The sequence below is a fragment of the Oryctolagus cuniculus genome, chromosome 9 (assembly GCF_964237555.1).
Source record: "Oryctolagus cuniculus chromosome 9, mOryCun1.1, whole genome shotgun sequence".
In the NCBI taxonomy this organism is placed as follows: Eukaryota; Metazoa; Chordata; class Mammalia; order Lagomorpha; family Leporidae; genus Oryctolagus; species Oryctolagus cuniculus.
This window is the reverse complement of record NC_091440.1, coordinates 124,149,865-124,162,072: the sequence shown is the minus strand read 5'-3', so window position 1 is coordinate 124,162,072 and position 12,208 is coordinate 124,149,865. Positions and strand designations below refer to the sequence as shown.

Here is a 12,208-nt window from a genome sequence, read left to right as displayed (position 1 = left end):
CAGCAGCAAAGGTGAACGTTGGAGTCCTTACACATGCAGGTGCATTTCAGATTAAAACATAAGCCCTTCCAATTTTTGTGCATTTTAACAGGTAAAAAATATGAAAGGAAGGGTAACAACGACTTGGGGCCCAGGCTTTGGTTTAAATCGGGCATCGTAAGCTACCAGTGTACGAGTTGGATCCTGTTTCTAAATCTCTCCACCCCTGTTTGCCCTTGTAAGCATAATACCTACTTTGTTGCTGTCAGGTTTAAGTGAGATAATCTGTGTAAAGTGCCAAGTAAAATATATCCCTGTCAGATAAGCCTTAGGAGAGAGCAGTTATCAACCTTTTTTCTAAGGGAAGGAAACCTCATGTTTTGGGTACAGGAAAAAAGATCATGGCTTAGATCATATTGTCTAGGGAAGAGATGTAAATCTCACCCTCCTCCCAGGAAGGAACGGGATTCGCAGTTTGATACTTCTAGTGTGTTCCTCATTGTTATCTTACCCTGTCCTTTGTTTAAGTTTGTATCTTAACTCCTAGAAGAAAGTCAGAATCTGTTATGTAACTTCCAGTACGCTATGGCTATGGCTATGGCTATGGCCTGTGTTTTCCAGTTTACCTCCTACCCCCATGCCGGTGCCCGCTTACCTGAACCCTTTAGAGGGAAACATTTAGAGGTCTTTCCTTGGCTGTTGGCTGTGCCGGGAGTTCCCTCACCCTGGCTTGTGAGTGGCCGCATTCTGTGGTCCTTGTGGATTCCACTCCACTGCCTCTCCCCTAGAGAGCTCATCTCTGACCACGCTATCAAGACCACGTAACCAACCTAGTTTATAGCTCTTGCCATTCTGCAAAATTATCTGGTTCATTTATTTGTATTCTTCCTGTGCTGCCCTTTATCTTCGTACATTCCGCACCCCTGGCTTCCCCCACCTTGTGAGTGACAGGAGTGTCTACTCACCACTGTATTCCCGCGTCTGCATGGCCAGGAATAGCTCCTGGCGTGAATGAGCATTCCACAACTGTGAGATGAATGAGTCAGTCACACGGCAAACCGTCATGAGAAATTGCGTATTATTTTAGAAGGGGGTGTGATTAAGTGAAATTAGAGTTCAATACTGATTGTCTCTTTGATGTCATGTAGGTGAATTTCATTGTGAGTGACTCTGGAGCTCATGTTTTAAATTCCTGGACTCAAGAAGACCAAAATTTGCAGGAGGTATGGTAGGGTTTTGAGCTGTGGTCATTTTTGAAGATTTTCTAAATGTATAACTTTTTTAAAATGCTTAAAAATTTTTTGTCCAGAAAGTATTTGTGTATGGCTCTGAAGTACAGTAATATTCAGAATTTTTAGTTAGTTCACAACTCCATATTTGCATTATAAAGTCGATGTAAGGTGTTTCTGTAATGGCAAGTGGTACATGTGATTATGTCCTTGTGTAAGTTTTTTGTTTATTCCTAGAATTTATCATTTCCTTTTTTTCTGCCCTGCAGTTGGATAGTTCTCTCTGTATCTCACAACCCGCCTCAGTTTTTTGGCCGAGAGCATGCTGGGTAATTGAGCCATGGGGTGCGCGTTCCCCTACACACTGGCTGCGCGCGGCTGAGCTGGCTGCTCCTGGGCCACTGCCTTGCTCTCATCCTTTTCTGTCCCTGCCTTTCAGATCCCATTTTCTCCCCTTCTTTTTCTTCGTGCTCTCTTTTGCTCTGCTGGAATATAACTTCCAGAATTCCTGTAACACCCTTTATTGATACTTTGGGTATAAAAATTACCATATTGGACATAACTTTGTCCTCAAAATTTCAAGAACTGGTGTTACTGGCAAGTCCAGTATCATTCTTCGTAATTTCTCCCTGAAAGTCTCTGGAATATTGCCTCTCACCTCCATGTTCTAAACATTGTCAGTGAGTGACGGGCCTTGGTGTTGATTGTTCTGCATGCAGTGTGCCTGGCCTTTCTTCAGGACAGATTTCCTGTGTTTGGTTCCTTGATCATGTTCTTGGCTCTCGATGGGGTGTCTTTGTGGGGTACCTGGGAGATTCCTGAGTTACTCTGCTAACTCTTTTTCTCCTCCATCTCATTGTCCTATGTTTTTGAGCTTTATAACCCTCTTATGGAGCTTTTTAACTGATTGTATTTTCATTTTCCAAGAATTTGTACTTGTATTCTAATTGTATCCATTTTTGTCCTGTCTTTCTTGTTCTGTGGGTATGATTTTTTACCTGAGGGTATTAATGGTTTATTTGAAGTTTTGTTTCCATCCCTTTGTGTCCCCAAGGGTTCTTTTCATGTTGAGGCTTTTCTTAAATGCCTGCTGTTATTTGTCTGTGTGACCTTAGAAAGCAACACACAGGATGGGAGATTGGAAAACTGTGTGTTGAGGAGCAGGCACTGCTGTCTGGGCGTCACCGTGGGGGAAGCCTCAGGATGTCGGAGTTGGCAGATGGCCCTCCCAGGGCCCGAGGGTCCCTGGAGGAACTCTTTCACTCTCCTGCCTGTGCGCTCTGCACCTGGTTCTCAGCCCTCTCAGACCATCCGCAGAGGGTGGGCTCTCACACTCACTAGGCAGACTTTCCCGATTGTTGTATCATCTTTCTGTAGTTGGCTGTTCAGTACAGTCACTACTAGCCACGGGTGGCTATTTTAACTTGAATTACACGCAACTAAAAATTGAGGTTCAGAAGCTCCAGGAGCCACACAGAGATAGTGGTTGCATAGTGGGGATCGTGGGTAGAGAGCATTTTCATCGCGACAGAACGTTACATTGGGCAGGACTGCCCTGGGGGCTCACCTTCCCTGTGCCATGCCGTGTGGGGTCTGTGCCTGGTACCCTTCTGGTTCAGTTCCTCCAGGGAGCGTGATTGCGTGTCTGCGGGGATCTGGGAGAGCTGGTGACTTAGACGAGCAGGGTGAGGCTTGGGGGTCAGCTGCTCCCTACACTGTCTTCTCAATCCTGCTCTGTGTGATGCTGGGCCCCACCAGTTGTTGAAGCCCTCCTGAGTTCTGCAGGTGACGCATCCGTATCAGATAGCCTTTTTCCCCTGAATGGACTGGGATTTCAGCCTAAGTCCTCTTAAGTTCTACACCGTTCAGTCATTCATTTTCATGCCTTTCTCATTGATAGCTCTTGTTAGTTTTCTTCGTCTTTTGGGTTGTATGCTTTGTTTGCGTACAGTTTCTAAAAGTTAAATTCCTTTATTACAGTTTTAATGGAGGAAGCAGAAATAAAGTCAGTTCAAGTTATAAGCTGCTATTTTGTTACCATTGGAGGATACGGAGTTTCTGGTGGCTTCTGCTCGTTGCTGTCATTCAGTGGGTAGAAGACTTCGGTCTACCACACTCTTCACAGACTGAACAACATGAGACAGCCATTAGTGGAATACCTGAGGACATTATGTCATGTACATTTTTTCAGTTAATGGATGCTCTTCAGTGGAAGTGAATCCATTATTTTATCACAGTGTTGGGTTTTAAAATGGTTGCTTAGTATTACAGCGTGAAACTACATCTAAGCTTTCACTTTTTTGTGACAGGTCACTCAAGGGGTAGGTTGTGCTGGTGTGGATTGGGGCTTATATCACTCCAGAATGTTTTAGTACTCTGATTACTTGAAAAATATTTTTTTCTTTTAAAAAATAATTTGTTTATTTTTCATTTGTTTTTACAAATTTGTCTTTTTAAAAAAAAAAATTTTGGCTGGCGCTGCGGCTCACTAGGCTAATCCTCCTCCTTGCGGCGCCGGCACACCGGGTTCTAGTCCCTGTTGGGGTGCTGGATTCTGTCCCGGTTGCCCCTCTTCCAGGCCAGCTCTCTGCTATGGCCAGGGAGTGCAGTGGAGGATGGCCCAAGTGTTTGGGCCCTGCACCGCATGGGAGACCAGGATAAGTACCTGGCTCCTGGCTTCGGATCAGCTTGGTGCGCCGGCTGCAGCACGCCGGCCGTGGCGGTCATTTGAGGGTGAACCAACGGCAAAGGAAGACCTTTCTCTCTGTCTCTCTCACTGTCCACTCTGCCTGTCAAAAAAAAATTATTTTTTATTATTTCAAAGAGTTACAGAGAGAGAGGTCTTCCATCCACTGGTTCACTCTCCAGATGGCCGCAGTGGCCGGAGCTGTGCCCATCCGAAGCCAGGAGCTTCTTCTGGGTCTTCCATGCGGGTACAGGGGCCCAAGGATTTGGGCCATCTTCTACTGCTATCCCAGGCCATAGCAGAGAGCTAGATTGGAAGAGGAGCCACCGGGACTAGAACCAGTGTTCATATGGGATGCTGGTGCTTCAGGGTAGGGCTTTAACCCACTGCGTCACAGCGCCAGCCCCAAATAATTTGTTTATAATTTGCAATTATTGTACGTACTTAAAAGTTGCCATGTGACATTTCAGTATGTGTAAGCCACGTGGAATGATCAAATCAGGGATTTCGTATAGCCTTCACATCTAACAGTGATCATTTTTCTGTCTTGGGAATATTCAAAATCCTCTTTACTAGCTTTTTTGAAATATACAATTACTTGTTGTCAATAATAGTTACTGTAAATGCTACAGAGCATTTAAAGTTACTCCTTTTTTTAAAAAAAAAAAGATTTATTTATTTGGTAGGCAGAGTTAGAGAGAGAGAGAGAGAGAAAGTCTTCTTTCCACTGGTTCACTCGCCAAATAGCTGCAGTAACTGGGGCAGGGCCAGGCCAAAGGCAGGAACCTAGAAGTCCATCCTGGTGTCCCAAATGAGTAGCGGGGACCCAAGCACTTGGGCCATCTCCTGCTGCTTTCCCAGGTGCCTTAGCAGGGAGATGGATTGGAAGTGGAGCGGCCAGACTTGCACTGGCACTCACATGGGATGCTGGCACTCACATGGGATGCTGGCATCGCAGGTAGTGACTTCACCCAGTGTCCCACGGTGCGGGCCCCTGTGTTTATTGCTTCTATCCAACTTTACCCCTTACCTGTTAGTGAAAAATGACTGTTAGAATTCCGTATGCTCCTCCTCTGTTGCCTTTTTGAAGTACTGCGAGATAGAGTCTCATATCTTTTTCAAAGGTATTGTGAAAAGCTTGAAACCTCTCAGGCTATGTATGAATAAAGAGAAGTGCAAATCTATATAAATCCTTCTTAATGCACAGCTGCAATGCAGTAGAGGTTTTCAGGTGGTAGGTGTGCTGGTCATAAAGAATGACGACTCCTGTTTTTGGAGGTGAAGCCACATCACACTACACACCTTGTTTTTAGATTGTGAACAGAGGGAAATGCCAGTTGTGAAGGTAGTTATATAGTTCGTCACTGGTGTTCAAACAGATAGAAAAGACATTTTGTATAAATTGTGCTTAGTCTTGTTTCTGTTAGCATTTACTGTTTAGTTTTGGCTTGCCTTGTTAGGGACCTTTCGCTGGTTGTGAGTAATTGTGAGTAGCAGGTGCACAGACTGATGGCAAAATGTTTGGTCTGGTTGGATCCTAGATGCCTTTTGCTTCAACTCCTTCCTTGTGCATGTGAAGGAATTGAGCTTTACCGAGTCCTGAGATGGTTTGACCTATGCGGTTGGTCCAAGGCTCTTTGCATTATAGGCTGCAACTCCAGCCTACAGATGTTAGCTTTCATTACGAAGAATTGTCAGACTTCAGGGTTTTGGTCCTGTTTTTGTTTGTTAAATGAAGTTTGGAAATGTCACACCAAGATAGCACAGGTTCTAGTATTATTATTTTTCTTTCCCTCTTTCTTTTTTAGAGATTTATTTATTTAATTGAAAGTCAGAATTCCAGAGAGGGAGAGAGACCTTCTACCCACTGATTCACTCTCCAAATGGCTTCAAAAGCCAGGACTGGGCCAGGCTGAAGCCAAGAGCCAGGAAATTCTTCCAGTTCACCCATGTCGGTGCAGGGGCACAGGTAGTTGGGCCATCTTCTACTTCTGTCCCAGGGCATTAGCAGGGAGCTGGATAAGAAGTGGAGCAGCCAAGACACTAACCTGCGCCCATGTGGGATGCAGATGGTAGCTTTACCCGCTGTACCACAACTCCGGTCCCACTGTTTTTCTTTGTAGTTTCGAGATTAGGAAAAGGGCCAGAAGAAGTGGACAAGGGTCTGGCAGCTAATAAAAGGCAGAGCCAGAATTCAGTCCGTGTCTGTCTAATTCACAAAGCTAGATTTGTCTTCTCTTGCTTTCCCCAAGACCTTAGCACTCTTCTCCTAGAAAGTTTTTATTGAGCTTTTCCCATGTATATGTGCCTACATGCACTCATATGTACACACATATATGTTTGCATTAAAAGTAAAAGGTGTATCTTGAAACATTTCCCACTCTCTATCCCATGAGCAGCATGCTGGCACCTACTCATACCAGTGTAAGAGCTGAGTCTGTGTCTCTAACTAGCTTCTCATTTGGTGATACTGCATTTGGAGTTTGAAATTGGGTAAGGTGGGAGTATTAGAAATTAACACATAGTACAAACAGTACTTTTTTTTCCTTTATTTGGGAACCAGTATCCCACAGTACTCCTCGGCTTTTCCCCACCCCTCTCAGTTTTTTATAGGACCTGCCTGTCGCTCCCCCTCTTCGTGGAGGAACGACACTAGACCCTGCCTAGGCTTCATATCCGAGTCACGGCACCATTATGTCGCTCCCCGTCTTCGTGGAGGAACGACACAGGACCCTGCGCTGTTCTTTCGTCTGCTCGGCCCTCCCCGGGTTTGCTGCTGGTTCTTCCCGGGTTGGCTACCGACCCTTCCACCTCCGTGGAAGGGCGGTTCCCCCTGCCACATTCCCCACTTCCGCGGGGGAGCGGCACACCGCCGGCCGGCTCTCTCGGGGGCTGCACAGGTGTTCCTTCAGATGTTCCCCTTAGATGTTCCTGGTGCATGCCGTCTCTCTCCTCCTTTATAGTCCTCTTCCACCAATCCCAACTCGGCTGCCCACACGCCGAGCACGTTGCTCTCCAATCAGGAGCAAGTCCTGCTGTTTATTGGTTGAACTGGAGGCAGCTGTGTAGAAGCTGTTTTCTCCTCTCCCAGCGCCATATTGTGGGAGAGCAGATGCACAGAATAAGTCCTAATTCCAGTAACAGTATAGTCCTAGTTGCTCCCCACACCTGGCAGAATGTCTTTTTGCATAGACAAAGAAATACAAATATTGATCTTTCCTCTTATTGACACACAAGTTTATAAATTCTGCACAGAGTTCTGCCTGTTAGTTTTTTCAGGTAACACTGCAGTTAACCTTATGAATCTTTGGTTTCCACATCCATGGAGTCAGTCAAGCATGGATGGAAAATACCAGGGGAAAATTATATCTGTCCTAAACATATATAAACTTTGTTTTTTTTTATCATTATTCTCTAAGCAATGCAACATAACAACTATTTATATAACATTTACAGTGTATCAGTTATAAGTAATCTAGAGATAATTTAAAGTATACAGGAGGGGCCAGCACTGTGGCACAGCGATTTAAAGCCCTGGCCTGAAGCGCCGGCATCCCATATGGGTGCCGGTTCTAGTCCTGGCTGCTCCTCTTCCGATCCAGCTCTCTGCTACAACCTGGGAAAGCAGTAGAAGATGGCCCAAGTCCTTGGGCCCCTATACCCGCATGGAAGACCCAGAAGAAGCTCCTGGCTCCTGGCTTCGGATGGGCACAGCTCTGGCCATTGTAGCCATCTGGGGAGTGAACCAGCGGATGGAAGACCTCTCTGTCTCTGTCTCTACCTCTCTCTATAATTTTGTCTTTCAAATAAATAAGTCTTTGAAAAAAAAAGTATACAGGAGTATGTGCATAGATTATATGCAAAAACTAACCATTTTACGTAAGGGATTTGAGAATCTGTGGATTTTGGTATCTTTGGGTGTATTTGGGACTAATCTTGCATGAATATTGAAAGATGACTGAATATTCTGCAAACTTCATAAAGTTTTCAACTACATTAAAAAACATCGCTTTTTCTAATCATGATAGGTAACAGAATATTTCCCTTTTTTTTTTTTTTAAGTTTTCTGATTTCTCCTTAAGTGTTAATGGGGAACTTTATCTTTGAACTTGCGTTGTTTTTGTTTTATTTGAAGAAAGATGGATCAGATTGTTTCATTTTTTGAAAATAAGTATGGAGTAAGACTGTTAGACATTTTTGCCTTATGTTGACATATTTTATAAATTTTTCTGATACTTGAAGGTATAGTTGTCCTGTAAACTTCCTGGCTCTGTACTTTTCCCTGTTCTGGAGACTTCATATGAGGCATCTCCAGAAAGCTCAAGGAAAATGTGTCTTAGGAAAACACTACAAGTGTTTCAAAAAGTTTTTGCACCAACATTAACATTTAATTCCATTTTCCTTGAAATATACTTGTATGAATAGAATCATAATACATGGCCTCTTTGACTTAGCTTTCATACATTTTCACAGTTAATTGATGTTGTAGTATACATTTCTCAGTACTCCATTGCTTTATTATTATTTTTTAAGATATATTTGTTTATTTGAAAGGCAGAGTTACACAGAGGGAGAATGAGAGAAGTGGGAGAGAGAGGTCTTCCATCCACTGGTTCACTCCCCGGATGGCCGCAACGGCCAGAGCTGCGCCGATCAGGAGCCAGGAGTTCTTCTGGGTCTCCCACGTGGGTACAGGGGCCCAAGGACTTTGGCCATCTTCTGCTGCTTTCCCAGGTGATAGCAGAGAGCTGGATGGGAAGTGAGAGCAGCCGGGATTCAAACTGGTGCCCACATGGGTTGCTGGCACTGCAGGCAGTGGCTTTACCCACTGTGCCACAGCGCCGGCCCCTCCATTGCTTTTTATGGCTGAATTATATCCTGTTGCGTGGTTATACCACATTTTGTTTATCCATTTGTCAGTTGATAGACACTTGGGTTCTTCCCCCTTTTGGCCATTAATGAAAAAGCTGCTATAAATCCCTTGATGCAAGGTGTTTTTTTTTGTTTGTTTGTTTGTTTGTTTGTTTTGTTTTTGGTTTAACCTGTTTGAAAGGCATACTGACAAAGGGAGTGGGAAAGACAGAGAGATGTTCCAAATCTGCTGGTTTACTCCCCAGATGGTCAATAGTCAGGATTGAGCCAGGCCTAAGCCAGGAGCCTGGAACTCCCAATCTGGGTTTCCCACATGGGTGGCAGGGGCCTAGTCACTTGGGCCATCGTCCACTGATTTCCCAGGTGCATTAGCAGGGAGCCAGATTGGAAGTGGAGCAGCTAGGATTCAAAACATAGCTCCCATAAGGAATGCTGGCATCGCAGTCTGTGGCCTAACCCACTGTGCCAACGTGCCAGCCCCTGCGCAACTTTTTGTGTGGACATTTTTCATTTCTTTTGGGTATGTATTTAGGAGTAGAGTTGCTGGTTAATTTGGTAACCTGATTTTAACATTTTGAGGAGCTGCCAAACTGCTTGCCCAAGTGGCTGCACCGTTCTACGTTTCTGTCATCAGCAGTGAATGAAGGAAGGCTCCTGTTTGTCTTGTTGCCAACACTGGTTACTACCTCTGATGCTAGTCATTCTAGTGATATATTGTGATCGCATTGTGTTTTTTATTTCTGTTATTGGCCATTTGTATTTCTTCACTGGAACAGTGTCTACTCAGATCCTTTGCTCTTTTAAAATTAGGTTATTTGTCCCTTTATATTATTCTGAGATGTAGAGTTCTTTATATACTCTGGATACAAGTCTCTTATCAAATATAGGATTTTCATATATTTTCTCCCTAGTCAAAAGTCAGTGACCATAAGCACATGGTTTTCTTTTTGGACTCTTAATTCTGCTTCATTGATCTATATGTCTGTCCTTGTGCTAGTACCACACTGTCTCAATTACCACTGCTTTGTAATAAGTGTTAAAATCGGAAAGTGGACGTCTTCCTACCTCATTCTTTTTCAAAATTGTTCGGGCTGTTCTGCATCCCCTGCAGTTCCATATGAATTTTGCAATCAGGTTGCCAGGTGATGCAGAGTGGTCACCTGGGGTGCCTAGAGGGATTACACAGAATCTGTGGATCAGTTTGGGTGACACTGGAACCTGAACAGTGTTAGGTCTTCCAGTCTATGAACATAGGATTCTTTTTCATTTGTCATACTTTTCATTCCTTCCATCAATGTTTTGTAGTTTTCAGGTATAAGTTGTACATATTTTTATTGCATTTATTTCTAAGTGTTGTATTTTAAATCTGTTATAAATGGAACTGTTTCCTTGATTTCATGTCCAGATTGTTCATTGCAGTTATATAGAAATAGGATTGTTTTTTGATATTGATCCTGTATCCTGCACCCTTGCAGAACTTACTATTTCTGATAGTTTTTAGCGAGCTCTTCGGGATTGTCTGTATACAAGATCATAACCATCTGCAACACAGAATCAGTTGTACTTATTGTCTCCCAGTCTGCTCTGGATTCCTTTGTTTCCCCCTGATTTCTCTGGCGTGGGCCCTGCAGCACCCTGAGTGACCTTGCTGGTCACAACTCCGTGTCGGGAGAATGCATTCACTGCTCCACCATGCAGTGTGATGTCGCCTGTGGGCTTCTCCCAGAGGCCCGGCACAGGTGTGGGGACATTCCCATCATACGTTGTTTACTGAGTTTTGGTTTTATTTCTATCATGAAAGATTCTTAGATTTTGCAAAATGCTTTTTCTGGGTATTCTGTTGACATTATAGCTTACATGATGCTTGGTCATGCTGTGTGGTTCTGTTTTTGTATGTTGCTGGATTTGTTTTGCTGATATTTGTTACAGTATTTGTGTCCATATGTAATAGAGAGGTTGGTCTGTCATTTTCTTGTAATGCGTTTGTTTAACTTGAGCATACTTTGGTCAACATCATTGTCTTTCCCTGTGACTAGCTGATGGCAGCCTTAGCTGCCGTTGGGCCTCCTAATCCTCGCGCAGACCCGGAGTGCTGCAGTATTCTGCACGGCCTCGTGGCGGCGGTGGAAACCCTGTGCAAAATCACCGAGTACCAGCACGAGGCTCGCACTCTGCTCATGGAGAACGCAGAGCGCGTGGGGAACAGAGGCCGCATCATCTGCATCACTAATGCAAAAAGGTGGGGCGTCCGGCACAGCCGTGCTTCTCTGAGGCACTTTGACAAAAGGAGGGACTGCCTGATGCCATGAGTGGTCTTTCTGGGTTTCCTTTTCTTCTCACCTTTTAATACTGAGGCTGAGTTTTTCCAGTTTTAAATATGGACTCATTGTAATAATGCAAACAGTTTAGATTGTCATGTAAGTCAGTTTGGCTTTTTTGAACTTTTATTTGTTTTCATCTTATTTGAAAGGCAGAGAGAGAGAGGTAGAGGACAGAGATCACTGATCAGCTGGTTCACTCCCCGAATGCCAGGGCAGGCTGAAGCCAGCATCCCAGAACTCAGCCTGGGTCTCCCAAATGGATAACAAACATGTGACCCCTTAGCTGCTGCCTCCCCAAGTACACATCAACAAGATACTGGATTAAGGTGGCGTAGTCGGGACTCAGCCAGGCATTCCAGTGTGAGATGTGGGCACCAGTGCAGTGACTGAACCTCTCCTCCACATGCCCGCCCTCCGTGTGACTGGTGTTTTGTCCACGTTAGCTTTCCAGCTAGTTGTTGAGTATTGGGGATGAGCACAGCAAAGATGGTGCTATCTGAAATGACTTTAAGTGTCTGTAACCAAGCCACATAACTGATGAGTATTTTTACACTTTCTTCTTGCTGTCTGTTCTTTGAAGGTTGCTAAATCTTTTTTACTCTGCAGTGATAGCCACGTGCGAATGCTTGAAGACTGTGTCCAGGAAACGATTCATGAACACAACAAGCTAGCTGCAAATTCAGATCAGTGAGTATAATCTGTAAATGAAGTACATGTTTGACTTTGTGGTTGTACGTATTTCATTAGCTGTTGGCAATGATTTTAAAGTGATATACACTTGAATTCTCAACTGACTCAACCAGTTTGTCCAAAAACGTATGTTTGAGCAACAATTTGTTATTCCCATTTCCCCTTTTGCTTTAAAAATTTATTTTCCCACCATAAGAAAAACAATCAGAAGAACAGCATAGTCTATGAACTTATGATGCATATTTGTTTAAAAGTTCTCAGTTTCTGTTACAAATTTGTCAAGTACATAAATTGCTGGTGGCATTATTCATTATGTACCGAATTAAAACAGGCAATTAACTGTGTTACCTGATTTTTTTTCTTTTTTTTTTTTTTAAAGAACCACTCTACTGAAAAGGGAAACTTTTTTCCTTGGTGCCAGTACTTAAAGT

The 12,208-nt window shown here is 43.9% G+C and overlaps 1 protein-coding gene across 14 annotated transcripts in view; it reads left to right on the top strand.

The window, feature by feature from the left end:
• Positions 1–12,208, top strand: part of INTS13 (integrator complex subunit 13) — a 32,656-nt gene that overhangs the window by 2,733 nt on the left and 17,715 nt on the right. For all 14 annotated transcript variants that reach the window (XM_070049531.1, XM_017343316.3, XM_002712699.5 and 11 more), the window contains 3 exons: positions 1,128–1,202; positions 10,803–11,005; positions 11,694–11,774. In XM_070049531.1, the coding sequence (XP_069905632.1) occupies positions 1,128–1,202; positions 10,803–11,005; positions 11,694–11,774 (359 nt within the window). The remainder of the gene's footprint in view (positions 1–1,127; positions 1,203–10,802; positions 11,006–11,693; positions 11,775–12,208) is intronic.